At 56.2% G+C, this 25,865-nt stretch overlaps 4 protein-coding genes and 1 long non-coding RNA gene across 10 annotated transcripts; 3 read left to right on the plus strand and 2 right to left on the minus strand.

The window, feature by feature from the left end:
- Positions 1-4: 4 nt before the first annotated feature.
- BTK (Bruton tyrosine kinase) lies at positions 5-12,818 on the plus strand. Of its 5 annotated transcripts, none has more exons than XM_075054206.1 (20): positions 5-58; positions 1,992-2,059; positions 4,045-4,227; positions 4,401-4,499; positions 4,766-4,831; positions 5,407-5,488; positions 7,034-7,162; positions 7,258-7,325; positions 7,858-8,039; positions 8,364-8,426; positions 8,685-8,739; positions 9,047-9,129; positions 9,239-9,366; positions 9,517-9,591; positions 9,963-10,134; positions 10,408-10,624; positions 11,272-11,336; positions 11,830-11,948; positions 12,078-12,235; positions 12,339-12,818. In XM_075054206.1, the coding sequence occupies exons 3-20, from the start codon at positions 4,087-4,089 to the stop codon at positions 12,423-12,425; spliced, it is 1,989 nt and encodes a 662-aa protein (XP_074910307.1). In that variant the 5' UTR covers positions 5-58; positions 1,992-2,059; positions 4,045-4,086; the 3' UTR covers positions 12,426-12,818. The 5 variants fall into 5 exon arrangements, with proteins under 5 accessions (XP_074910307.1, XP_074910308.1, XP_074910306.1 ...); XM_075054207.1 differs by having other exon boundaries at positions 12,371-12,818; XM_075054205.1 differs by lacking the exon at positions 5-58 and adding an exon at positions 130-649 and having other exon boundaries at positions 7,957-8,039.
- On the minus strand, positions 6,927-11,939 carry LOC142043264 (uncharacterized). The gene is made up of 4 exons (XR_012653981.1): positions 11,807-11,939; positions 11,016-11,149; positions 7,234-7,381; positions 6,927-7,143 (listed from the first exon to the last, which is right to left on the minus strand). It is a non-coding gene; the product is annotated as an uncharacterized LOC142043264 (long non-coding RNA).
- A 93-nt stretch (positions 12,819-12,911) lies between the features above and the next one.
- Positions 12,912-14,386, plus strand: TIMM8A (translocase of inner mitochondrial membrane 8A). Its single transcript, XM_075054214.1, has 2 exons — positions 12,912-13,123; positions 13,538-14,386. The coding sequence occupies exons 1-2, from the start codon at positions 13,001-13,003 to the stop codon at positions 13,697-13,699; spliced, it is 285 nt and encodes a 94-aa protein (XP_074910315.1). The 5' UTR covers positions 12,912-13,000; the 3' UTR covers positions 13,700-14,386.
- A 773-nt stretch (positions 14,387-15,159) lies between these two features.
- On the minus strand, positions 15,160-20,244 carry LOC142043259 (magnesium transporter NIPA2-like). Of its 2 annotated transcripts, none has more exons than XM_075054210.1 (5): positions 19,686-20,244; positions 19,030-19,086; positions 18,243-18,333; positions 17,943-18,103; positions 15,160-16,644 (listed from the first exon to the last, which is right to left on the minus strand). In XM_075054210.1, the coding sequence occupies exons 1-5, from the start codon at positions 20,242-20,244 to the stop codon at positions 16,010-16,012; spliced, it is 1,503 nt and encodes a 500-aa protein (XP_074910311.1). In that variant the 3' UTR covers positions 15,160-16,009. The 2 variants fall into 2 exon arrangements, with proteins under 2 accessions (XP_074910311.1, XP_074910312.1); XM_075054211.1 differs by having other exon boundaries at positions 19,682-19,937.
- TAF7L (TATA-box binding protein associated factor 7 like) lies at positions 20,086-25,748 on the plus strand. Its single transcript, XM_075054212.1, has 11 exons — positions 20,086-20,280; positions 20,992-21,070; positions 21,233-21,366; positions 21,752-21,878; positions 22,087-22,145; positions 23,162-23,234; positions 23,635-23,751; positions 23,953-24,141; positions 24,241-24,353; positions 24,663-24,722; positions 25,316-25,748. Exons 1-11 carry the CDS (start codon positions 20,215-20,217, stop codon positions 25,358-25,360), a joined length of 1,062 nt encoding a protein of 353 aa, XP_074910313.1. The 5' UTR covers positions 20,086-20,214; the 3' UTR covers positions 25,361-25,748.
- The last annotated feature ends 117 nt before the right edge of the window (positions 25,749-25,865 follow it).

Here is a 25,865-nt window from a genome sequence, read left to right on the forward strand (position 1 = left end):
GAGCGGGGGACCATAGAGAGCGGAAAGGTGCAGGGAGGGCCAGCGGCCCCGTCAGGCGGTAGGCGTGCAGCGCCCCCTCTCGGTGGGAGGAGAGCGCTGCGGCGGCCCCGGGCGGGGGGCGCAGGGGGCTGCGGAGGAGTGGGGGTGCGGGGGGGGGTACGCGGCGGGGGGGTGTCAGGGGGTGACTGGGGTAGGGGGTCTGTGGGACGAGCAGGGTGTGGGACGCGGGGAGCAGGGGCAGGCAGCCAGCGGGAACGCGGCTCTGCCCCCTGCCCGCCTCACGGCCCGGACGCCGGCCCCAGCCCCGGCTCTGCGCTCCGGTCCCCGCGTCCCGGCCCCGCGCCCCTGGACCTGCGTCCAGGCCCTCCGTCCCCTCCGTGCACGGCAGGCCCTGGCTGCGGCCGGAGCCCCGGCGGCCCCACAGAGGTGGCCTGGCTGCCTCCAGGAGGAAACACAGCTGCTGCTTTTGAGTCAGAAACCAAAAAAAGGGGAACCGAAAGGGTGGGGTTGGCCGGCCCCGTCCTTCCGTGCCTCCCTGCCTCCCCGCCACCACAGCCACCCTGACCTGCCGGCCCAGGCCGCTCAGGCGGGCGCGGAGCAGCGGGCACGGTGGGACCCTGGCCGGCCGGAGCAGCGGCGGGAGGGCTCGGTGAGTGCGCCGGGGCGCAGAGGGCCCAGGGGAGCCCCGTCCTGGCACTGCATGGCGTGGGGAGAGGCACTGCAGGGAGCACGAGGGTGGCCGTGCCCTGGGCGCCAGCACGGCCCCGTCAATGTCGCAGGGTTGGGGGCATGGCAGCGGGAGGCCGGAGCCTCCATGCGGCGCCCGCTTGTGGCCTCGCACCTCTGGTCGCCTCCTCAGCAGTGCCGGGGGGGCCGTGGCGGCTGACGGGGGCTGGAGATCCATCCCTGGTGCAGGCCGCACGCTGCCAAGCAGCGGGTGAGCCGAGCTGGGAAGGCTCAGCCTTGTCCCGCAGCCTGGCCAGCTCTAGAGCAGGCGGCATCTGACTGGGTGTGGGACAGCTGCCATGGGGCCACAGTGCTGGGGGCCATGGGGTGCAGCAGGGCAGGGCGGTGGGGTGGTGCATGGGTGCCAGGGACTGCAGGGGTGCACTGGGGCAGGGGGTCAGGGTGGTGTATGGGCACTAGGGACCCCAGGGCTGCAGCAGAGCACAGGAACAGGGTGGTTTGTGGGTGCTGGGGACCCCACGGGTGCTCCAGAGCAGGGGCCTGGGGTGCTGACAGTGCCCTTGACCACTCCTTGCTTGTGCTTTTTGCAGTGGGTGCTGCTGGGGTGCAGCTCTGGGTTTGTTCCCAAGTCTCTCCCACACAGGAGATTCCGTCCTCTGTCCTTCTTGGCCTTCACTTTTGTCACCCTCCAGGCTGCACCTGAAACACGGGGGCTGTGGAGTTTCTCATTCCCAGACACGCCGTCACTCTTCCCACTTGCCCTGAGCATGCCAGCCCCCTGCCAGCCCCCCATCAACCAGTGGTGGCACACAGGCTCAGCTCCTTAGCAGGACACAGGCAGGGGTCAGGGAGCCTGCCTGCAGGGGGGTGGCCCCAGGGCTGCGGTGGGGCATAGTGTCCGGTGGCATGGGGCTAGCGGTGTGTGCCGGGCCAGGCCCGGTGGTGGTGTCAGAGCACGCTTGGCCGAGGTGTGACAGTGGCAGGAAGTCACATTAGCTGGGGGGGGACCACACACAGGACATGCTTCCACCCACCCACTCGCCACCTCTGCTGTTACAGCGTGGCAGTGATGGCTGGCTGCGGGGGTGAGTCCTGTGAGGCACCTACCACCCCAAAGGACAGGCAGGGACAGAAAGGGGCCGGTGGCAGTGCTGGGGAGAGGGAGGCTGTGCCATGCTGGGGACAAGGAGGCAAGTGCTGATGACAGGGAGGCTGTGCTGGGGACAGGGCTGCTGCGCCATACTGGGGCAGAACAGCCCTCTGAGATACTCATTGTCCTTTCCTCTCTGGTGGTGCTGTCCCAGAGGACACAGCGAGGACGTGTCCCATCTGCCCGGCACTGCTGGCGGTGACGCAGCTTCTGCGACTCAAGGTAAAGCTTCTGGGGACCCAGCGCTGCAGTTGGGATGGGTGGGAGCCCGTGGCTGCTCTGCTCAGCCCCCGTGTCTGTGCCAGGGGGAGCAATGGGAGCCCTCCTGCTCTTGGGACGCAGGATGAGCAGCCACATTTTATAGCTAGGGAAACTGAGGCATGAGGCTACAGGGGCATGCTGGGGTTGCTCTGGGCTCTCCCACCACCCCTCCAGCAGTCTGGAGTCAGTGGGCACCGTAGCTACCTGCCCTGTGCCCAGCAGGGACCCCAGTTCCCTCCTCCCCAGGCCTGGATCAGGCAGCGGAGGCTGCTGTTTTTTTCTAAAAGACTCTGATGGCTCATCTTTTAAGCTTTTTTTTTTTTTTTTTTAAACCACCCAAACAAGCCAGAAAGGCCTGAGCCATGAGGGCCACAAGGGGACAGAAGGGGGGACCCTGGGAGGGGGGAACCCTGCTTGTTCCCAGCCTCTCTGTACAGCCACCGCAGTGGTGCATGGTCAGGATTGCAGCAGCAGGATCTGTGCTGGGAGGGTCTGGGCATTGCCAGTGGATGGGAGGATGCTCCTGTTCTGGGGCTGGGGCATGCCCTGGAGAGAGGCACAGTGGGTGGGACCAGCTCCTGGCATCTTTGGTCCCCAGCTGGCCACTGTCGGGAGTGAGCCAATGCTGCCTCTTGTGTGGGAGGAAGTGAATGGACTGCCCGGCCGGGTAGTGGGGGGGCTCAACCCCTGACTCTGGCCCACCTCTGAGCCTCCCCCGAAGAGACAGGCTGTGGGCAGCAGGGAGGGGAACACCTTCTCCCAGGTTGCTTTCCAAAGCTGTGTTTGTAGAAGAAAAAAGGGAATAAGGTGGAGGTGAAAGGGGAGCGGAGCATGTAGGTGTTCAGGGCAGGAGACGTGGAGGAGGGCTCCAGGGGATGACAGTTCAGCAGTGGCTCCACGTAGCTCATCAGCTGCCTGTTAGGTCCAGCCTGGAGTCAGGTGTTGGTTACAGCCTTCAGAGGAGGAGAAGACCACAGCTCCAGCTGCGTGGCTCTGTGAGGTGCTGGAACTGTCTGGGTGTCACAGTGCCTGGGTGCAGCATGGAGGGGCACAGGGCGAGATGGATGGGCTACTCCAAGAGATGGGCCAGGGCAGATTTCCAGCCCCCTGAAGGCAGGGCAGCAGTGGGATGCAGGGCTCCCATCTGAGCCCTTTCCTGCCCAGACCATCCCAGGAGAGGCTCAGGAGGAGAGCTTCACTGAGGAGAGCTGGGGGATGATTTAGCTCCTCTGGTTGCTGGCTGGAGGCAGCCCTTTGAGACTGGCCTCTGGCGAGCACTGCTCACAGGGGAGGAAAGGGGGTTGAGCATTATCCCTGCACTCCTGCAGGCTCCATGGACGCAGAGGGCAAGGATGATTTTAGGGCTACAGCTCTCGGCAGCATGGCACTGTGGCTATTGGGGGCCAGGACCTAACCACAGTGTTTTAGGGACTGGCCTTCTGCGGCTGTCCCTTGCACACTGCCAAGTCAGCATGTCTCCGGCACAGAGTGCCTGTGGTGTGGCAGGAGGAAACAGCCCACACAAACACACACGCACGATGTTGGAGGGGAGGAGGGAGCCTGCTGGGTGTTGCTGCTCAGGCTGTGTGCTCCTCCCCGGGGCTACGCTTCTCGTAGCCTCCCTGGCTCCCTCCCTCTCCAGCCGTCTGTGTCTGTCTGTCCGCCTGCAGACCCAGGGGCCCCCTCCAGCATCCAGTGGGAGCCAAAGCTGGCTGGGTGGTGGCTTGGTCTGCAGCCTGGCATCAGACAGGGGATGTGAGAGGGAGAGGTCACATCGCAAATATCCGACACTGACCAGCTGCAGACCTCTGCAGCTGATTCCCCTCGTGGGGGTCCCAGCACCCCTTGGCTGCCCCTCAGGTGTGGGGAGAGTGCACCTGAGCAAGGTCCAGCAGTGCCAGGTTTTTGGCTGAGCAAGCACTGTGTCAGTATTGTTGTGCCCACAGCAACCTGGTGAGCACGGCACGGAGGAGGCCGGTGGGGCTGACATGGCCAGTGTCATCCTGGAGAGCATCTTCTTGAAGCGCTCACAGCAGAAGAAGAAGACATCTCCCCTCAACTTCAAGAAGCGCCTGTTCCTGTTGACGGAGAGCAAGCTGTCCTACTACGAGTATGACTTTGAGCGGGGGGTGAGTCAGCGGCCCCAGGGCCCCAGGGGCTGTGCCGTGGCAGTGCCCAAGGGTCACCAGTTGTCCTTCGCCAGCACCCAGCCCCGGGGGTGGTTGGATGGGGATGGTGGTTGGCTTGAGTCTCCCCAGGTCTGCCCCTTAGCGATCATTTGAACCAACCCCATCTCTTGCAGCGCCGGGGCAGTAAGAAGGGCTCAGTGGACATTGAGAAGATCACCTGTGTGGAGACGGTGGTGCCTGAAAACAACCCTCCCCCTGAGCGGCAGGTCCCGGTGAGAAGGGTCCTGGGGTCCCCACTTGTGTCCCCCTGTCCCCTTCATGGGGAAGGAGGGAGAGTTACTCTGCCCTGAGGTGGTGGGAATGGGGGACAGCCCTGCTTGGCATGGGGGGCTCTGCATGCACAGCCCATACCATACCAGGGGTCCGGCTTGATGCAGGGCTGGGGGAGCAGGGGGATGCTAAAGGCTGTGGGTCCCAGGGGAGATGCCAGCAGCCGAGCAGCAGGATGCCAGCGTCCGCCTCTGCCTCTCTCTTCCAGAGGAAAGGAGACGATTACAACATGGAGCAGATCTCAATCATTGAAAGGTTCCCCTACCCCTTCCAGGTGAGTCCTCACTGCACCCCTTTTGCCAGTCCACTGTGCCTGGCTGCAGGGTGCTGGGGGGAGGACCCCAGAGGAACCTGGGGCCAAACACAACATCACTGCCCCAGTGCCAGCTGTCACTCAGCCATTTTGGGAGGCCCTGCTGCTGTCCGCAGTGTGGGGGGCAGGCAGGTGAGCCTCTGCAAGCCCCGAGGCATTGTGCAGCTCTATTTAAGGGGGCTGCTTAGATGGAAACCTGCTCTGAGCTCTGTCCTGCCCCTTTCAGTCCCCTGGCTGATCCTGGAGGTATGCTGTCTGTTGGCTGCCTGCTCAGCCCCCAGCCCAGCTGCCTGCCTGAGCTGGCACCCAGTGTGGCCCCCCGACACACCGAAAGTCAGAGAAGGAAGTGGAAAGTCTCGGGGGAGGGGGCTTATTTATAACCTCTCTGTCATGGTCCCGCGAGCACAGTGCAGGGCTAGCACACACCAGCACGGCTTGTGCTCTGCACCGGCTGCTCGGGGTGGCCACAAGCCTTGGCTGCCCCTGTCCTCCCTGGAAGACCCCCAGCCGGGGCACTGAGGCATGTGGTCCTGCAGGTGGTATATGACGAAGGGCCCCTCTACGTCTTCTCCCCGACAGAGGAGTTGCGCAAACGCTGGATCCATCAGCTGAAGAGTGGTGAGTTTAAACACAAACAATTGGCTATGCGTGCGGCACAACCTAGAGCACCGGGTTTCCGGGGGCTTGCTATCTTGTGGTTACGTTATCCTATGTCTACGGATGAGCAAGCGCTGATCAGAAACTTCTCCCGTGATGAGGGCGCTTGTAAGGCCATACCCCCACATGCATGCTCCCTAACATCCCTGAGCTGACACCAGCCACTCCTGCGCAGGGGAGGTGGACACACACCTCTGTCACCCCCTGACTTCTGCAGCACTGCAGCCACCTTGGCTGAGGCTTCTTGCCCTCTCACAAGCCTGCTCCAAATTAGCTCAAGCAGGCTCAGAAGTTATTGAGGGCAAGAGGAAATAGCAGACATGGGCACGCAGCTGTGCTGCCATGCAAGGCGAGGGTAGGGCCCCCAGTGCTTTAGGAAACATGACAAAAAGCCTGCTGGAAGTCAGGGAACGTCTCTCCCAACCCATCCTGATCCTCATTCAGTGCTGCTGAGCTAACATTCAGCTGTGTGGGTGCTACCTCCTGGAGCTGAGAGCATGTTGCAGCAGCAGTGCGCAGAGGGACTTGGGTGCTTGCCGTCGGCCAAAATCTGCTGGAGCTGCCCATATGTGTCTCTTGGTGCATGTGTATCTTTCTGTGGCTTTGTGCTGGTGGGGCGAGATTAGCTGCTCAAATTGACACAGGGAAGTTTGACCAAGTGGGGCGGAAGCAGAGTAGGCTGATAACGGGGAAGTCGGTTATTTCACGAGAGCCCTGCTGCTCTGTGCCGGCAGGCAGGCAGCCCTCTCTCCACTTCCCTGCTACGGGACGGGGAGGGGGGGTGCTGTGGCAGCTGAAGCCAGTGTAAAATCCACAGGGAAAAGGGGAGAGAAAATGCTGGCCTTTTGCTGCTGGGATGCCCTCATCCTGCTCCACCAGAGAAGGGGCTCTCTGCACCCTGCAGAGCTGCTGTGGTGCGGTGGTGTTTAGGCACATCCAGTTGTCCCTCTAGGTTGGGGAGAAGTATGAGGAAGCCGGTGGCAAGTGAGCAGTTTCCCAGCAAGGGAAGTCTCTGAGCAGGCAGGGGATGATGGCAGTGCCCTGCTTTCCCCATGGAAAAGCCAGGCACAACACAGGCCTCCCTCCCCACTTCTGAAAAAAAGGGTTCAAAAGAGCTGTAAACCATGGGCCTCAGCAGCCTGGGGGATGCTGGACATTCTGGGGGGCTGGAGGGCCGGTCACAGCAGGACCTGGCCCTCCAAGCATGCTCGTATCCCTTTGCAGAGCTGCTGAAGAGCTTTGATCAGATCTGAGAGGAAAGGCCGGGCCCTCCCCAAGCTAGGGGTTTTGTGGCACAGGGTTTGCAGTAGCCACAGCACCAAAACACAAGCGATGATCTGAGGGAAACCTGAGTAGCAGGGCCACATGTGACTGTGTATCAGTAGCACAGCAGAGGGTGCAATGATTTAATGGGGCTGATCATCTACATTCAGGGAGCAGAGAGCTCTCTGCAGCAGGCTGGGGACACAGCCCTGTGTCACACATATTTCCCGTCCTCTGCCACAGTGATCCGGTACAACAGCGACCTGGTACAGAAGTATCACCCCTGCTTCTGGATCGACGGCCAGTACCTGTGCTGCTCCCAGACAGCCAAGAACGCCATGGGCTGCCAGATCCTGGAGAGCAGGAATGGCAGTAAGACACTGGGGGCACCCTCCCCAGCCCCTGGGGACCACTGCAGCATGACGCTGGTGATCTTTTCTCACCTTAGTCCCTTTTCTGATCTGAAGGTTTAAAAGTTGGGCGGTCACATCGCAAGACAAAGAAGCCTCTTCCCCCTACTCCTGAGGAGGACCAGGTAGGGGCCAGCATCAGCATGTGGGTTTGCTCCAAGGTGTTTAAGGAAAGGTCTACCTGGGAAAAGCCAACATGTTCAATGACTAAAGGGCACTGCTGAGAGATGTACAGGCCAGGGCTCTGCTCTGGAAAGGGATGTCAAGATGGTGCCCTAAGGGAGGAGGAGCTTGAGCCAGGGGATGGAGCTCAAAGGCCTGGAGGAAAGTCAAATGATCTTACCCCTGAGGTAACCCAGGGGGAGCTGGGAGGATAGAGAAGCCCTGATATAGGGTGGAGAAGTCACGGGTTAAGCCAAAAGGTAGAGAGAAAACACTTATCTTTTGTGAGGATGGGTCTCCAAGGAGGAAATGTTGCAATAAAAAGCGCTGGGGAGTGATTGGTCTCCTGGCGTAGATGCATGTGGGAGCTGAGATGAATGCTGCGCCGACCTGGCCTAAGCCCACTGCCCTACCAGGCCTGGGGAGGGTCTTGCCTGGGAAACGGTGTGTCTGCCAGCCTCACTGTGTCCCACGCTCTTCCTTGCTCTGGGGAAGATGGTGATGAAGCCCCTGCCACCCGAGCCAGCCCCCAGCACAGCAGGCGAGATGAAGAAGGTGGTGGCTCTCTACAACTACCTTCCGATGAACGCACAGGACCTGCAGCTGCAGAAAGGCGAGGAGTACTTCATCCTGGAGGAAAGCCACCTGCCCTGGTGGAAAGCCCGTGACAAGAACGGGTAAGAGCTCCTGCTGCCCACGGCACTCGACCCACAATGGTGCCTTCTCCTGATGCCAAGTCACTGGTGGGCAAACACACCTCTTCAGCATTGCAGGGGTTAGGACAGGCTGCCTGCCTGCCTGCAGGCTCCTGCATGGGATGGCACATGAGAAGGGCGAGGGAGACTGAAGCAGGCTGTGGTATCAGCCCTCCCCAAGCATGAACCCAAACGGGTTTGTGCCAAGGTTTCTGAGCCCATTTCTACTCAGCCTTCTTGGGACAGGAACCCGCTTTCCCCTTGGCCTCCTCCATCAGTGTGTGACCAGCCCCTTTTGTCCTGCAGGAGGGAAGGATACATACCCAGCAACTATGTCACTGAAACCAGCAATTCCCTGGAGATCTTTGAGTGAGTAAGAGAAGATGCAGGGACATGGCAAGTTGTGCGTGGTTGGAGACAACTTACATTCAGTTCTGTTAACCTGTGCAGCCTGCAAGCCCAGCCTGGCTGGTTCACTCTCCCTCTTGCACACGCTTTGAGAGCCTCTGGCCTTGTGACAGCCATCCCTGCCCCCTGCACTGCCTATCCTGGCTGGGCCAGGGTCAGACCAGGCTGGGGACAGTGGCGGCTGCAGTGATCTCCCTGATGGCTGTGTCCCTGTTCCAGGTGGTACTCAAAGAATATCACTCGGAGCCAAGCGGAGCAACTGCTGAAACAGGAGGTAAGTGTTGACTCCTGAGGCTGTGTTCTTTCTACACACCAGCCCTCCATGGGCTGCTGTCACGTTGTGTCTATCATGGGACCAACCATGGCTTGTGCTGGCAGGGGAGTGTAATGCCAACAGCCCCAGGAACCATCTTTACCCTCCTGGCAGGCACTTCAGTTAGGTGGTCCGCCAGGCAGGGACTGGAAGTAGGACTCCTGACTTACTGCACCCTCTCCAGCCATGCTGTGATCTGCACTCACTTTAAGTCTTGCCTGTTACAGTCGTGCCTCCCCGCAACCATCCTGTCCCCTTTTTGTTTTAGGGCAAGGAAGGGGGCTTCATTGTCCGAGACTCCACCAGCAAAACAGGGAAATACACTGTCTCCGTCTATGCCAAGTCCTCTGTGTAAGTGGATCTCAGAACAGCTTGTTCCTACCTCAGAGGGCCCCTCCAGGCACCCCTCACCCTCTGCCTATCCTCCGCATGCCGCTGACCCCACATAATGTCTCTCCAGAGACCCCCAAGGCACGATCCGCCATTATGTTGTATGCTGCACGCCCCAGAATCAGTATTACCTGGCAGAAAAGCACCTCTTCAACACCATCCCGGAGCTCATCACATACCATCAGCACAACTCTGCCGGTCAGTGTTTGGGAGACAGGGTGAGGCCAGCAGTGTTTTTACTGACACGACAGTATCCTTACCTTCCTGCACTGAAGGCAGGATGCTTGTGTTCCCTGTGGGAATGTGGCGGGTAAGCGTGGTGCAGCAATCTACCTTTTTGTGTTTCAGGACTCATATCCAGACTGAAGTACCCTGTGTCTCAACATCAGAAAAGTGCTCCTTCCACAGCTGGCCTTGGCTATGGTAAGCTGGCCTGGGCTATCTCAACAGTTCCCTGGTTGCAGGGCCCATCTCTACTGGCAGTAACTTTCTGGGGCTGGGACCCTGGCTGTCCCATGGCAGCAGGGCTTACAGCCTTCCCAACAATCACTTCCCAACAATCACTGGCCCTCTGGTAACAGTACTGACCAAGAGAAACCACAAGCTACTTTGCTCCCCATCCCCTGGGGGAACAAGTCTCAGATTTCATGGATTTTTTTGGATGTTTTTTTAGGCAGCACATGCTCATGAGCTCTTCTTGGGCTTGCCAGATCAGACGACTGGGAGAATCCTGCAGGGAGGTCACCTGCACTCACATTACGCTTGCGCTCTTTGTCCTGCCCTCTTTGTCCTAGGGTCATGGGAGATTGACCCAAAGGATCTGACCTTCCTGAAGGAACTGGGGACTGGGCAGTTTGGCGTGGTGAAGTACGGGAAATGGAGAGGCCAGTACGACGTTGCTATCAAGATGATCAGGGAAGGTTCCATGTCAGAAGATGAGTTTATCGATGAAGCCAAAGTTATGATGTAAGTGGTGAGCAGTCTCCAGGTCAGTGCTGCATATGCCTCGCCAGAATGGCTGCATTCCTGGGTAGTGTGGAGGGGCAGTCTCAGGCACCCTCACACTCTGCAAAATGCATTTGAGAACCTACTGCCTTTGTGCCGATTCCGTGGTAAGCTTTTCCACCATCAGCTGGGCCAGAAGCACCTTCCCTTCCCAAACTCTCTTTATTCACAGATGCTTTTTTTGCTGCTTGGCCTTCAAGATGCTTAGAATTGCCCTTCTTGTCCCCAACACAGGAACCTGTCTCATGAGAAGCTGGTGCAGCTCTATGGGGTCTGCACCAAGCAGCGTCCCATCTTCATCATCACAGAGTACATGGCCAACGGCTGCCTCCTGAACTTCCTGAGGGAAACTCGGCAGCGGTTCCAGCCTGCTGAGCTGCTGGAGATGTGCAAGGATGTCTGTGAAGCTATGGAGTACCTGGAATCCAAGCAGTTCCTGCACCGAGACCTGGTAGGGCTGTGGCTGAAGGACACATCTCTAGCTCAGCGACAGCCACAGCATGTCCTAGACAGAGTCCAGCTAGTTCATCAGCATGAGGAGAGGCAGCTCGGCAGCCTTCTCTGCAGAACATCCCTTTAAGCTTCCCTGCCCACCTCAGCATGGGCGGGATGCTCTGAAGTCACTGCTCTGCAGTAAGTTAGCAGAGATTGCAGAAGGGGCAGGACTAGGTAGTTTTCCAGGGGATGGGAAATGCATTTGTGGCTAAGGCAGGGTTTGCGTTAGGCAGCACTGCTGACTCAGACACGAAAAGGGACTTCTCAACCCCCATGAAAAGCTGAGCCTGCAGTTTGTCAGGCCTTAGGCTGCCATTGCCAGCTTGCAGTCCTGCTAGGTGCCATACCTGATCTGCTGGTGCTGCTGTGTTCACCCAAATCCCACCAGGGAAGCTGCTCCTCTGTAGATAAACAGGATGCCTGGAGGCCTCTCTTGCTATCTTTGCTGAGGACTTTGTAGGTTGCCCCAACCCAGGTGAACCTGCAGGACAAAGTGAGGCAAAGTGTTAAGTGGGTGGGGGCGAGATGAAGTTCCATATGATACAGGGGAATGGGAGAGGCAGGAGCAGGTAGGAGTGACTGCCTCCCTCTCTCCATTCACAGGCTGCTCGCAACTGTTTGGTGAACGACCAAGGGATTGTGAAAGTATCAGATTTTGGCCTTTCCAGGTCTGGTAGATAGTCTGTGTCACCGTCCTGCTCAATCCCCCATCTCCTCCTTCAGTCTCTTCTACACTTTAGTCTTTCTCCCCACCATCCTCCAGCTCTGCTTTTCCTCCATCCTCTCCTGTCTTTCTGCTTCATATATCTGGCTTAACCTTCTGCCTCTCCACTTTCCACCATCCCTTTCTTATTTCCCCTGTCCCTTTTCCCCTTCTCTTTGCTGCTTCTTTCCCCCACCTCTAGTCTCCTGGCTGCAGCTTTCTCTCCACATCTGTCCAAATTGGCTGTGCTTCTGTGTCACCGTATCCCCTTCCCAATCTTGACTAACATACACTTGTTTGCAAAGGGACATTTCTGCCTGTTAAAGCCCGTGCGGAGTGCAACCTCTGGTCACTCTGAGAGCTGTTGATTTCTTTTGGGCTTGGTTGGTTGCACAGAGAAATGGAGGAATGAAAGGTGAAATCCAAGACAGGTACCCTGATCCGGTTATCTGCTGCAGGTATGTTCTAGATGATGAGTATACAAGCTCCATGGGGTCAAAGTTTCCAGTGCGATGGTCTCCCCCTGAAGTGCTTCTGTACAGCAAGTTCAGCAGCAAGTCTGATGTCTGGGCTTTTGGTAAGAACGTGGCATTAATGACTCGGGGATCAGGAAGAGAGGGTGCCCCAACAGCGAGCTCCTCTGCTGGTTAGCTTCAGGCACAGGTGCTCCCATGCCACGAACTGTACCTGCTGTTTCCTGTAACAGGCGTTCTGATGTGGGAAGTTTACTCTCTGGGAAAGATGCCTTACGAGAGGTTTAACAACAGCGAGACAACAGAGCACGTCATCCAAGGCCTGCGCCTCTACCGGCCGCAGCAGGCCTCAGAGCGGGTCTATGCCATCATGTACAGCTGCTGGCATGAGGTGAGTTGCTCTTGCCCTCGGTGATCACCCCCAGCTGCCCTGGGGGGCCTGACACGGCTCTGCGGCTCCCCCGGGGTGCGGGGAGCAGTGGGATGGCCGGCAGGCTCCAGCAGGGCCCCCCCTCTTGCATGGCAGAAGGCCGAGGAGCGCCCCACCTTCACGGCACTCCTGGGCAGCATCCGGGACATGACGGACGAGGAGCCCTGACCCTAGGCTGGGCCGGCCCGGCCCGCTGACCCCTGCGTGGTGCCGGTGGCTGCTACTGCTGGGCTGGTGCTGCCCCACCACCCGCCGGGACTGACCTGCGCACCGGACGGCACCTCAGCACCGCTGTCACGGACACGGCACTGGCCGCACCCCCGGGGCGAGCAGGAGCCCGAGGGGCCGCCACGCCGCAGCCCCCGTCACCGGCGGCGTCCCTCACAGCCAAGGACAGAGGCGGGGACCCTGACGGCCGCGGCCCCGGTGCCGACCAGCCCCGCCGGGCTCCGCAGGCGGCGGCGGCGGCGGCGGGCCGGGCCTGTGCACAATAAACGGTTCCCGACGCCGACGCCTCCCTGGCTGTCGCCGCGCCCCGGCACCGCCGCGCCCTCCGCCCCGCCGGCAGGGGGCGCGCGGCCAGCGGGCGAGCATGCGCAGGGCGCGCGGAAGGGGCGGGCGCGGGGCGGGCGGCGCGCATGCGCGGCGGCGGCGCGGCGCGGCACGTGAAGGTCGCGGCGCGGCGGTGCCGGTAATAGCGGTGGTACCGGTAGCAGCGGTAGCGGGATGGACGCGCCGTCCGCCGCCGGGCTGGGCGGCGCCGACCCCCAGCTCCAGCGCTTCATCGAGGTGGAGACGCAGAAGCAGCGCTTCCAGCAGCTAGTGCACCAGATGACCGAGCTCTGCTGGGTACGGGCGGCCCGCGAGTGGCGGGTGGGGCCGCCGGCCCCGGTGACCGGGGCGGCGGGTCGCGGTGGTGGGACAGGCGGGCTGGAACGTCGCGCTGACCCTTGCCCCTGGGGGGAGGAGGGAGATGGGGACAAAATGGAGGCGCCGTGGGAGCAGTCGCAGCCCCGGTGAGCCCGGGGGACGCTCTCGCCGGGGGGGGGGGGGGGGGGGGGGGCGCGATCCGGGGGAACGGGCCGGGAAGAGCCCTGGATGGGGCGGGGCGGGAGCTGTATGCGCCCGAGAGGATGAGGTTCCCGTGGGGGGATGACACCGGTGTGCCCGAGGGTTGGAGAAGGCCAGGAGGCAGGGCCCCGGTGTGCCGGGGGGGTCGGGCCGCGGCGCCCCCGGGGCCAACGGGTCCCCCGCTGTGTGCAGGAGAAGTGCATGGACAAGCCGGGTCCGAAGCTGGACAGCCGGGCCGAGACGTGCTTCGTGAACTGCGTGGAGCGCTTCATCGATACCAGCCAGTTCATCCTGAACCGGCTGGAGCAGACGCAGAAGTCCAAGTCGGCCTTCTCGGAGAGCCTGTCCGACTGAGCAGGACCCGCGCCCCGGGGGACACCGGCCAGCCCCCCACGAGGCCAGGCCCTCTGCCGTGCCAGTTCCTGGTCACTCTGACACCCAAGTGAGCCAGGATGAGCTCTGGGGTTTAGGATTTAATTAAATGCCAGTCTCGGGGAAGTTGCAGCCAGATGAGAGCCCACGACAGAGGCACAGTCGCTCCTCCTGGGGGTGATGTGCTGCCCCTGGCCCCACAGGCCAGCAGCCGTCTTTGTGCTGGGATTGGGACTTCGGGGCTGCCAATGCTATGTGAGTGTCTGGAATGCACCCGCTCAGCTGAATGGAGGGGTGTCGATGCTCGCGTCAGGGTGCTCCCAGCGCTGACGCAAATCTCACTCAGCTCTAGGCGAGGTCAGCCTGCGACCGCTGCCTTAAACGGTGCTGCACAAAATGAACCCTCCTGAGTGGATGCGAACAAGCCCTGCAGGTGCCATGGCTGTGCAGTCCGGTACAGGTACCCTTAGCAAGAAGAGCTTGTTGGGCACGCTGTTCATCCCAGGCAGTCTCACTACTGGAAAATACTTTCAGGCTTCCACAGGTAAATCATTCACGTGGCCAAGTGACAAATTTTCAGATTGCAGCACAACTCTGTCAATACTGACTTGCTCCATTAACTGCTTTCCCCTGGTCAATGTAATAAATATTAACTGGGTCAATTTTTAACATGAGATTCTCCTTTGTTCAGGCGGATGACCACTGAGAATTGAAAATCTGGCCTTCTTATCACTCCCCCTCCTTCCCAGTGATCCTGTTTATTGCAAAATTAGTAGGGAGGGGGCATAATTGTCTTCTGGCTAGAAGGTCTGCTCTGAAGTCTGATTTGTTGCTCAATTTGGTCCCATAAATCAAACTTGTTTCTGGGAGAGGCTGTGGCTTTTCCTCCTCTTCCCCAAAGGGTTAACAGCTCCTGCTGCCCTGTCAAGGCGTAGTTTCTTTAGAGAGACTAAATGCAGGAGATAAGTAACCAGCTACTTTATAACCTCATGCACCTTTACCTGTGGAGATCACTGGAGGGAGGCCTATGGCTGTGTATTCTGGACCTCTGCTCCCAGGACACAGGAGCTTCTAACTGGAAAAACAACAAACTACTGATCTGCCCTCTGGAAAGGCAGCATAGCATTTCAGCAGTGTTTATGTACAGCGTGGCTCTGGGAAGCCTGGAGTGACCCACTGACAGTGGCTTGGAGCTTTACACAGGAACCTGGTAAAGCAGTTCTGCACATGTCCATTTGCTGTGGGTGGCTGGACAGGGCCTGTGAGTTCCTAACATGGGTGGCTTGTAGCCAGCAGCCTTCCTGGGAACAAATTCGGGATGTATTAAACAGAGCTGTGCAGATGAGTGAGGACATAAGTCCTTACTACGTAAGTGAGGACACAGCTGTTACCTTTCAGAAACTTACCTCAATAGCTAAGGACTCTTAGGTCACTCCTGTTCCCAGTGTAAGCGATTCCCTCTCCTGTCCCTATCTTGAGTTTCTCTCAAGCATCTGCACGGTTCTTTCTACCCCTGTAATCCTTCATGCCTCTCAGCACTGGCCCAGCTCTTGGTACAAATGTATCACTGGCTACTCAGTAACTGAACAAATTGGTTTTTAATAGAATACAGTAAGCAGGTCGTTCATCAACCTGCACTGCAGATGTTGTGTGAAGAGGCTGGTCCCTCTGTAAGAGCCACAGCAGCATGTGGCAGCACCACTGAAGTTTTCCAGTTTTGGCTGTATTCTGTTCTTGGATGTGAATCTGTAAATAAATTCTAGCAGAGTGAGCAAAACAAGTTCTTGACAGAGGAATTTTTGAATTAATATTCTGGGTATGTCATCTTTAAAGCCAGACATCCATCTTCTCTCTGTGTAATCTTAGCACCATGTTAGATTATTTTGTGACTGTTAATCTTCTAAGTATATTTTCTTAAAATGCTGCGAGGCCTCCCCAAACACGTGGTCTTCGCATTCAGTAAGGGTTAGCACTGTGTTAGTGCTCTGGGCCTCTGCGCAGCTGAAGCCTGTGTCCTGACGAGGGCGGATCAATTCTTCAAGTAAAAGAACAGTGAAGAGGCACCGGATCCCAGGAACTGGGCAGTTCCCAGGGCTCCTGTCTGTAACCGTAGGAGGCTGCTGTCCCTGTTGGCCTCCTAGCAGTTGCAGGTCACCCATCTCATGCAGGTAGATGGTAACTGCCAACTCCTGCTAGTGCAGCAGTAGCTAGCAGTGTCTGAGGCAGCATGTTCAACCTTGCAGTGGAGCTGCTCAGCAGTGGGAGCAGAAAGCTAGCAGTTCAGAGGCTTCCTCACACACTTTCACCTTCCTCCTCCTCTTCCTCCTCTGGACTCTCAGAGCCCTTGTCCTCTGAGGGCAGAAGAGGCTGGTGCTGACATGACTGATGTCTGTCTGCACTCCTCCATGAGGTGTGCAGGTCTGCCCTGGCTTGCTGCAGGAAGAGGGGCAGGAGGTCGGGGGTGAAGGGCATGTCCCTGAAGGCGTGCAGGAGGAAGATGCCGGACACAATGGTGAGGAAGCCGCTGATGGTGCCGATGATGTTGTCTAGCACCATGTGTTGCCACTCCTTGAAGAGGATGGCAGAGCACATCATGACTGCTGTGGTGAACAGCACGTAGTAAACAGGTGTGACCACAGATGTGTTGAAGATGTCCAAGGCTTTGTTCAGATAGTTGATCTGGACGCTGATGCAAATCACCAGGCACACCAGGAGCACCCAGCCCAGTGGTTCTTTCAGGACTGGCTTCCCAGAAAACAGTTCTTTCAGGGCAATCCCCAAGCCTTTGACGCAGGACACAGAAAGCGAGCCAATGGCGGAGCAGACCAAAACATAAACCAGGACGTTGCTCTGCCCATAACGGGGTCCAGCCACAAAGATAAGCAGAAGGGAACTCACCAGGACACACACAGCAAATACAATGAATCCTTGGGGAAAGAATTAAAGAGCTCTATCAGAGAACAGTAGCACCAGTGATAGATGTAACTGAACAGCAAGTAGTGATGGAAGACAGGCAGGTAACTGCCCCATCAGTCTGTCTTTTTAGCCTCCACCTGTAGGGACCAGGGTTGGGAAGCAGAGTTGGTCTCCAGCCTGAGCAAAGCTGCAGAGACAACAGCAGCTCTTTATGGTGCTGATCACAGCACCGCCCCACGATTCAGCCTGTCAGGGGATACAGCACCCATGGTGGAAGGGATAGGGGCACAGCCAGGCTCTACAGCACTAGTGGAGGTGGGGGGCTTGTTGACCAGGAAGATGGGGGGCACAGCTCTGCAGGAGGCCCAGGAGGGAGGCAGGTGGCTCAGGAAGCCCTAGCTGAACCCTGCAGGCTGTGGTGGGATAAAGAGGAAAGCGCCACATCACAGGAATGCGAGGCCCTACCAGAGCGCTCCCTCTAATGAGCAGCAGCATCTACGTGTTACTTTGCTTTGCTCTTCTCCCTGCACTTCCTTCCTCCATCTCCTGTGGCTTATTTTGCCACTCATGCTATTGCTTAAATCATATCCTTGCAACCTGATTCATCCTCTAAATATCAGGACTACTTGATCTTGGCTGTAACTTGAATTGCTTGTTCATCTTTGCCTGAAGTTCCTCCTCTGTCTTCCCTCAGCCATATCACTGCCACCCTCATATACAGGAATTCCCCCTCCTATCCCGGCACTGCTACAGGCCAACCCCTTCTGCTGCCAGCTGCAGCTAATTCCCATGCTCTTCACTTTTTGCATCTATACCTCATAGACAGTACAAAAAAAACACACTTGGTAACTGTTAATGACCCAAGTTCTCATCCTTGCTTCAGCACAGACCCAGTGACTTAAGAGCATCGCCCAGACTCCCTCTCTGCAAAGAGGGTTTCCTGTCTGCCTCTTTCATCTGGGGTCAAGAGAACCTGACAGTCCTAAAAAGCTATTCTGAAGCTGACTTGTCCCCCTATCTTTTGAGCTAGTTAATAAGGTGTAATTCCTCTGAGCATGTCCATTAAATGCTGTTTGACTGTCATCATTCTTTCATGCTTAGAAGCGTGGAGACCACAGCCTTTTCCCATCACAGAAGGCAAGCCACATGCTATCCTGGACACAGGGGAATGTTTCCTCCACTGGCACGCAGAACAAGAAGCAGCTTAATTACCCTTTAGTTCAGTCCTTCCCAATCTAGCCACGTTGTATCCTACCTTCTGCTGTCATTTCCAAGCCTGAAGTTGACAGGACCCCTTTTATTTAAGTACCTGGATCTTTCAATTTCTCTGCCATTGACTCCAGGCTGGAAACCTCTTCTTCTTGCGGAGCATGGATCACCATCACCGTGGAGCCCAGGATACTCAGGATGCAGCCAATCTTCCCATGAACATTCAGCTGCTCATTCAGGAAGGTGGAGGACAGAACTGCACTGAAAGATAGTAAAAAAACCCCAAACCAATTAGGCCAAGAGATGGAGCAGCTGAGGGAAGAGAGAGAGGAAAGCAGAGCAACTGCTTTCACCACTAAGGGGTGGTAGGTGAGGTAAGGGTGTTTCTGAGGCTGCTTACCTAACAAGGACACTTAGAGCGCCCAGTGGAGTTACCAGCGTTGCAGGGGCAAAGGCATAGGCAGCAAAATTTGCTGCTTCTCCAACTCCCACTGCAAGAGAAACTGTCAGGTGAGCATCAAAGAGTGCAGTCAGAAGAGAGCCTCAGTTTCCACCTAAGCATCCCATGTTCCTCTGAGGTATGTCGTGCAACCAGGGAAGAACAGCACCAGCAAGAACAAGCAGAAGCCCAATTTAGGTTCTCTTGGGAAGAGAAGACTCGTGGTTACGCATGGTGATCCTTAGTCACACATGGCTATGCAGCTGAGCAGTAACCACAGAAAAATATTTCCATAATGTCCTCAAAGCTGAAAGGAGTTTTGACCCATTTTGTATTTCAAGTCATGTTCTTCTCCTGGAACAGCTTTTACAGCTTTTTAAAGGGTAAATCAAGTACAATTTGTTATTAATGTTGAAAAGTGTAAAACAGCTGCTGAAATCGCTGTAGCACTAAACCCACAGTGCTGGATGTGCCGTTATAACTACATCATCTGGGCAGACCATTTCAGAAGCACTTAACCCAACACAGTCAGGCCAGCTCCTCAACTCCTGTTTAGCAGGGAAACCTGGAAATGCATGAGACTTTAGAATATTTTAGAGTTATAACTAGATCAACAACATCCTCAGACACTCAGATAAAAATCAAGCAGTCAGACAGCAATCATGATAATAAAACACAAAAGCAACTGGAAACAATGAGAACCACACTCTTAAGTGTGTCTTGCTACAGTTTCAGAGCAGGTACTTACTGCACAGCAGCCCTGCCCACCAAAGCCATTCTTGCAGGTACGCGTGACCTCCTTGCCCTAAGTCAGGAAGAAAGGGTAAGAAGAAACCTCAGATGAAGCTACACAAAAGGCTCATTGTCCTGCCAGAACAGAGAAGCAAGTGGAAGCAGCCTGATCTCTTAAGTTCAAGGCTGCCTTGGGTCTGCCTGCTTTCTCATATATTGGCCTGACCCAGACATGGGCAAGCACCGATTCTTTTACCCTAAAAGCAAAGATTTTATCCCCTGGTTCTCCCGCATTTGAAAGACCGCAATTTCAAGAACGTGTGAGCCGTTCTAGAAATGTGACTTTGTTGGCTGTGGGCAACGGCTGGAAAAAGTCTACCTTTACACCAAAAAGCCTCTTCCCTGTGGAAGAAGTCTACTTTTACACCAAAAAGCCCCACAAGCAAGGAGGGGGGCGGCCGAAGGAGGCGGCTGGAGGCTTGGCGCGGCCTGCGGTGTCCGGGGAACGCGGCTGCGGGCGAGCAGCCGCAGGGACAGCCCGGGGCCGCCTGCCCACCAACCGGAGGCGGAGGTGACGGGCCGCTCGCAGGGGGGGGCACCGCGGCGTTTTGCGCCCCCCAAAGCCCCGTCAGCCCGAGCCCCCCACCCCGGGCCGGGGGCGGCGGTACCTGCCCTGGCGCGGCCGCGGCGGCACAGCCGGAGCAGCCCCTTCTTCTTGAGGATGAAGCTGCCGCCGATGAAGGCGCTGGAGGCCAGGGCCAGGCCCAGCCCCACGTAGAAGCCGGCCGGACCGCCCGCGCCCCCCATGGCAGCGCCGCCGCCGGCCGCCGCTTCCGGTGCGCCGCCAGCACCCTTCCCCCAGCGCCGGGCGGAGAGGAGCGGAACGGAACGGAGCGGAGCAACGGAGCGGGCGGGCCCATGCCGGCGCACCGGGCCTGGCTTCCGCCGCGGGCCGCTGAGCGGGGGAGGCTGTGGCGGCGGGGCGTGGGGCTGCCCGCGGGCGCCGGACAGGCCCTGCCGGGGGTGTCGTCCCGACGGTAGCGCAGCCCCGGCAAGGCCCCGGCTCCCCCCGCCGCCGCCCCTGTGCGGGACGCCGGTGGGCGAGAGCCTGGGCCTGGGGGTGTTGGGCTGGGGTTACCTGGTAGGAGCCTAGTTGGCGACGAGGTAATTGTATCTCGTGTTCCACGCTGAAGAAGAAAGGATGAGTAAGAGCAAGGACGATGCTCCGCATGAGCTGGAGAGCCAGTTCGTGCTGCGACTGCCACCGGTAAGAGGCTGTTCGGTCTGAAGTGGCTGCCATCACGTTTTACAGGCAGCTCGGTCCAGTTTGCTTGGCGAGCGCCGGGCTTGGGAGAGGTATTAGCGAGGTGGGTGAAGTCTGTGGGAAATCTGTGCACCTGGCAAGGGACATGGAAGCAGGCTGGGTGCTTTTGGCCTTGGGCAGCCCATTCCCGCTCATTTGAACAGATTTTCCACGGCTTCCTCTTGAGAGGCATTTCTGTGATACAGAGCAGGAGGCTTGGAAGACAATTTAGAGGATTAGGGAGGAAATTTCTGTAAGGGTAAAGCTTTAGCAAGTGCTGGGTCTTCAGTTGCTGTGCCTGTCAGTGCACTTGATGCTATTTGTTATGCTATTGGTCGGCATAAAGTTGAGACTGTGTCCTGCTGAGACCATGAGAGCTTGGTGAGGGGAGCCATAACTTCCCCCAGAGCTGTGGTCATCTGGCAGGGTATCTGTCGGAGGCCTCACACCACTGTCACAGCTGTATCACGTCACGGGGTGTGAAGGGCACTGGGAATAGCAGAGCCACAGGATTAACACTGGGAGGAGGGTGCAATTTTCACTGTGGCTCTTGCAGTTGTTTTTCTGCATTGGGATGGCAGGGTTGTTTATAGCTGGGTAGGTTGGACAGAAGCTTTCAGTGATTCTCAGAGGAAGCACACCCAGTCCTGATGTAAGTCTGTCCAACCTTCCCAGGAATATGCCTCCACTGTGCGGCGAGCAGTACAGTCTGGGAATGTCAACTTGAAGGACAGGCTCACCATTGAGCTACATGGTGAGTTAGCAGGATCAGGACATCTTAAAACTCCTCTGGCTGTCTACAAGTGAAGCTGTGCAACTTGCGTGTGTTTTCCCCTGAAATTTCTGTTGCCCATGAAGGTATTGCTCAGTTTAGCTGTTTAGCAACAGCATTAACCTCTCCTGTGGCTTTCTGCAGCGGATGGGCGCCACGGGATTGTCCGTGTAGACCGGGTGCCACTGGCAGCCAAGCTGGTGGATCTGCCCTGCATCATCGAGAGCTTAAAAACCATTGACAAGAAAACCTTCTATAAGACAGCAGATATTTGCCAGGTATGGGCTGTCCTTTTTGCCTGCCCCAACAGCTTAATTCCTTCTTCCCCTCTCCAGGGAAACCCTTGTACAGCTGGACACCCAGTATAACATGGCCAGTTTCTGTATTCTCACAATATTAGGAGTTCAAAATTCCCCACGTTGCTTGGTGTTTAGAAATCCCATTTCTGAAGCATGAAATGTGATTGTCCTTGTAACAGTTTAACTGCTGCTGTGTTTAGATATGAACTGAGCTGGGTGTGAAACATTTTGTTTCTTGTACCCATGAATTCTTTTGGCTCACAACATGCAGTGGGCAGTCATTGTTCATTTTCCAGAAAAGCTTTCACATCCTTTTGTCCCTGCGTTACGATAAGCACCCTTTGTGTTTATGCCGGGATTCCAGATGCTTGTTTGCACTGTGGATGGTGATCTCTACCCGCCTTTGGAAGAGCAAACTGTGAGCACTGACCCCAAGGCAAACAAGAAGAAGGACAAGGACAGAGAGAAGAAATTCATCTGGAATCATGGCAGTGAGTAGGGGCTGTGCCAAACCCCTCCATCCCACCACCCCAGTGTCCCCACAGCTGTGCATGGCACTCACCACTGCCATGTCCTGGGGGTGCTGCTGCTCTGTTTTCAGAGCACTCTCTGTTCCTGAGGGGATCGTCTCCCTTTTGGCATGCAGCTCTCCCATTAAGCCATCTGCTTGACACATGCAATCTGTTTCCTCTGTCATAGTCACTCTTCCCCTGAAAAATGTACGAAAGAGACGATTCCGGAAGACAGCTAAGAAGAAGGTGAGTTGCGTCTCACACAGATGCAGATGCAATAACCAAGGGATAGGAAGACATTGGCATTAGAGCTATGACTGTCTATTAGTCCAAAAAACATGTAATTTCTTAACACTGCTTCACATGTTTCCTTGCCCAAGATGAGGGTGAAGAGAGGGCAGTAGATTTAAACATTTCTTTGGGTGCTTCCTCCATGTTTTCCAAAGTGCTCCTGAGGGCAAAATCTTCTGTGCAGAGAACTGCTGGACTCTGTTCCTGTGGCTGCCTTGCTATAGTGCATCTCTTCCTGCTCGTTGAGAAGAAAGGGGGACTCACATGGAAATGAGGCATCACTCATTCCTACTTTCCCAGCTGAAATCTCTCTATGCATAGCCTGTTCACTTCCCCAACAAGCAACACTACAAATAGAATAACTGTCATTTCAGCTGGGGGAGTGACAACAGATGGAGCTCAGAGACTGTCTCTGTGCATATGCACAGGCCAGGCAAGGTGTTGGGGAGGTGCAGCGCAGTGAAGCTGGGAAGACTTGTTCTTCTCTTCTTTGCAGTTTCTGAGAACAGGATGGGGTGCTATTTTGCATGACATTTGGGAAACAAATTACTTGAGACTTTCTTCTAGCCCACAGGAGAGGTTTGATGTCACTGCATTAAGATTCCTGGCTAATTTAAAAGTGAAAAATGAAACCTTCCTTTGAGTGAGATGGGGAGGAGTCGAGTTGACCATCCATCGGGAAACAGCACCTCAAGGACTTCTGAATACATGCAGAAAGTCTTATTTCATAAGTAGAAAAGTGAGAGCATACAACCCACCAAGGAGGTCTGCACAAAAAAGATGGATTGCTTTCTGGAGGTGCATAAATTACTTTTAGGGTGAGCACGAGCAAAGGCTGAGCAGAAAGCATAAGAGAAGAGAGGCTTGAAATAGGGCTCTGTCCAGAGGTGGAGGGTTGGAGTTGACCAGCACCAGCAGCGTGCATGAGGCATTTCACAGTGTCTTTGTTCTCTTTCCCCTCCCTCACCCAGTATATTGAGTCTCCTGATGTGGAAAAAGAGGTGAAGCGTCTCCTGAGCACAGATGCTGAAGCTGTCAGTGTCCGTATCCTTTTAGGAGAAAAAAAAGCTCACATGGGGGACAGGACACTATGTGTGACCTGGGGGTTGTGGAAAGGAGAGACAAATTCAGCTTTGTGTGGGCGTGAGAGACTGGGAGATAAGCATGCAAGAGGCACTGAAGTTTTGGATCTTCATCTTTGCTTTGTTCAAAGCTCATTGTTTCTTCAAGGTGACCTTCCTTGTGGACTGTACTGTGGTACTGAGCAGGAACTTGTGTAACAGCAGAGGAGAAGTCATCAAAAAAAGGGGCTGGAGTGGTTCGCCCTGGGTATCCATAGCTGCAAGACCAGTCTTGTTGGAGGAGCAGTGATCTGCAGTTTTTAGCATTCTTTTGTTGTATTGCATTTTTCTTTTTCCCTTGACTCATCTGTTCTGGCTGTTAGGCTGGGAAGTCATTGCTGAAGATGAAACAAAAGAAGTAGACAACCATGGTTCACTCACCAGCCTGGACATCTCCTCCCCAGGGATGTCGGGACATAAGCAAGGCCATGGGTCCTCAGGTGCAGTGGGGAAGGCTGTTTTTTTTTCTTTCTAGCCACTAATTAATCGGTTGGGCTCATTCCCTTTGGGGTAAGCCCTAATCAGAGCGAAGGGGAGAGGGCGTTGAGACAGGCACCCTGTACTGATGTGATCCCTGGCAGACAAAGGGTGCTAGGAGGTCATTAGCTGTGTTTTAACTCTTCCCTTTTGCACCCCACTAGAACATGATGAACTGCGGGAGATATTTAATGACATCAGCAGCAGCAGTGAAGATGAAGATGAGAGGGATCATCATGACGATGAAGACCTGAACATCATGGACACTGAGGAGGACTTGGAGAGGCAGCTGCAGGACAAGCTGAATGAGTCAGATGGGCAGCAACAGGAGAATGAGGGGTCCAACCAGATAGGTGAGTGGGTGGCGGAGTACAGCAGAATCACCAGGGTGCCAGGCAGGCTGCACTGCCCAGCTCTGCTGTTGCTCTGGGTCTGAGCTCACTCTCTTCCAGTCATGGGCATCCAGAAACAGATTGACAACCTGAAAAGTAAACTCCAGGAGACCCAGGACAGGAGGAAGCGCCAGGAAGATCTCATCATGAAAGTGGAGAACCTAGCCCTCAAGGTGAGAGCTCTCCTGGGGTCTCTTCAAGTCTTTTCCTTCGCAGGGGTTTGCCATTAGATCCAGCAGACTGATGCAGCTGCTGCCCTGGAAAAGACAGGGGCCTTTGCCTGCTGGGTTAAAAATAATTGTGGTGTGACCATACACACTCCAGCATTTCCCCATGAAGGCAAAACAATCCATGAAACTGCAGGAGATGAGGGGGCTGGTTGTCAGTGCGGCTTGAGACTTGCTGCACCATTTTACGTGTGCCAGCACTCATTCAGTTGAGAACATGTTGGTAACTGTGGTCTGGCATGTTTGTCTCTGCAGACCCGTCTCCAGGCTGTGCTGGATGAGTTCAAGCAGCAGGAAGAGCGTGAGAAGCAGCAGGTGAGGAAGCTCCCACAGTGGAGTGGGAAGCACTGGGGCACAACACCGTTCTAGGCTTGGCCTCTGACAAAGTTTCCTGAGTCTTGTACCACACCAGCTGCTTTGAACTCCAGTGTTACAGGTCAGGTGTGGTTGTATCTGTAGTTGCATGGAGCTTCCTAAGGCACAAGGAGGTATGGGAAATGGGGTTGATTGTTCTGGAGGAACAGTGAGCCAAAACATGTCTAGTCAGCAGTACAAGGCTGCTAGGATTGCTGTATGGGGTAAAACATGACACAGAAACCCACTAGCACTCGTGTACAAGAAAGGCAGTAGGTGTGGGGTCTTGGCCGATTTCCTGCCTGGGCAGCTCTGCTGAGCTTCAGCCAGGTACCAAGGCAGGAGGTTCCTACTCCCAGGTTCCTGTTGTGCCGCTTCAGCTTGTGGGCAGCGCTGAGTTATGCCCCAGAGGTGCCCAGGCCTGCCTCCCTGTGATGTACAGGCAAAGCAGCCACTGGCATAGGTAGAAGATCTGCAGACACAGAAGCGCTTGGGCTGGAGCTGCCAGGAGTCCCAGCCATACCTTACTGTAATACCTCACTCTCTGTTCCCAGATGACGTCCCTGCAGGAGCAGCTGGAGTCCCTCATGGAGAAGTGAGGAGTGACCCTGGGTCTTGGTACCTGCAAGCAGAGCTGGAAGTGTTTGTCTGCCATGCTGAAGTCTGCTCTTTTGCTGCCAGGTATGCTGCTGGGCAGTGCTAGAGGCTACGTGTCCAGACTTGCTCTCACATACATTGTGCTAGGCTTGGCTGGTTCAGCGAAAGAACTGGACTATGCCTGTGAGAGCAGTCATACAGCATTTACTGTAAATGTTCAGCACCATTCTTCCAGAGGGGTTTAGTTCTCCCTGGGACAGTGCCATGCAGCTTTCTGCATCTTACTGAGTTGTGGACTTGATGGGCTGTGGCCTGGTAGGAGCTTGTTCTTGTGTTTGAGGAATGCTGTCTCTGCAAACCAGACTTAATAAAGTAAAGTACTGTTTCCAACCCTGGTCTGTTCCTCTGTGGTCTCTGGAGCACAGACTAGCACTGCCTCTTGCCAGCTTGTGCCTGACCACACACAGCCCCTGGCTGGCACTTGCACCAGCATTGCTGGGCTCCTTC

Source organism: Buteo buteo, chromosome 22 (genome assembly GCF_964188355.1).
Source record: "Buteo buteo chromosome 22, bButBut1.hap1.1, whole genome shotgun sequence".
In the NCBI taxonomy this organism is placed as follows: domain Eukaryota; kingdom Metazoa; phylum Chordata; class Aves; order Accipitriformes; family Accipitridae; genus Buteo; species Buteo buteo.

Coding starts and splice junctions, on each gene's coding strand:
- LOC142043259 (XM_075054210.1), bottom strand. CDS start 20,244: ATGCGGAGCATCGTCCTTGCTCTTACTCATCCTTTCTTCTTCAGCGTG. Junction 18,334..19,029: donor GTGGGCAGGGCTGCTGTGCA/GTAAGTACCTGC, acceptor TTTCTCTTGCAG/TGGGAGTTGGAGAAGCAGCA. Junction 16,645..17,942: donor AGAGAAATTGAAAGATCCAG/GTACTTAAATAA, acceptor TCTTTCCCCAAG/GATTCATTGTATTTGCTGTG.
- TAF7L (XM_075054212.1), top strand. CDS start 20,215: ATGAGTAAGAGCAAGGACGATGCTCCGCATGAGCTGGAGAGCCAGTTC. Junction 23,752..23,952: donor GCAAGGCCATGGGTCCTCAG/GTGCAGTGGGGA, acceptor GCACCCCACTAG/AACATGATGAACTGCGGGAG. Junction 24,354..24,662: donor TGGAGAACCTAGCCCTCAAG/GTGAGAGCTCTC, acceptor TTGTCTCTGCAG/ACCCGTCTCCAGGCTGTGCT.
- TIMM8A (XM_075054214.1), top strand. CDS start 13,001: ATGGACGCGCCGTCCGCCGCCGGGCTGGGCGGCGCCGACCCCCAGCTC. Junction 13,124..13,537: donor AGATGACCGAGCTCTGCTGG/GTACGGGCGGCC, acceptor CGCTGTGTGCAG/GAGAAGTGCATGGACAAGCC.
- BTK (XM_075054206.1), top strand. CDS start 4,087: ATGGCCAGTGTCATCCTGGAGAGCATCTTCTTGAAGCGCTCACAGCAG. Junction 4,500..4,765: donor CCCCTGAGCGGCAGGTCCCG/GTGAGAAGGGTC, acceptor TCTCTCTTCCAG/AGGAAAGGAGACGATTACAA. Junction 8,740..9,046: donor AGCAACTGCTGAAACAGGAG/GTAAGTGTTGAC, acceptor TTTTTGTTTTAG/GGCAAGGAAGGGGGCTTCAT.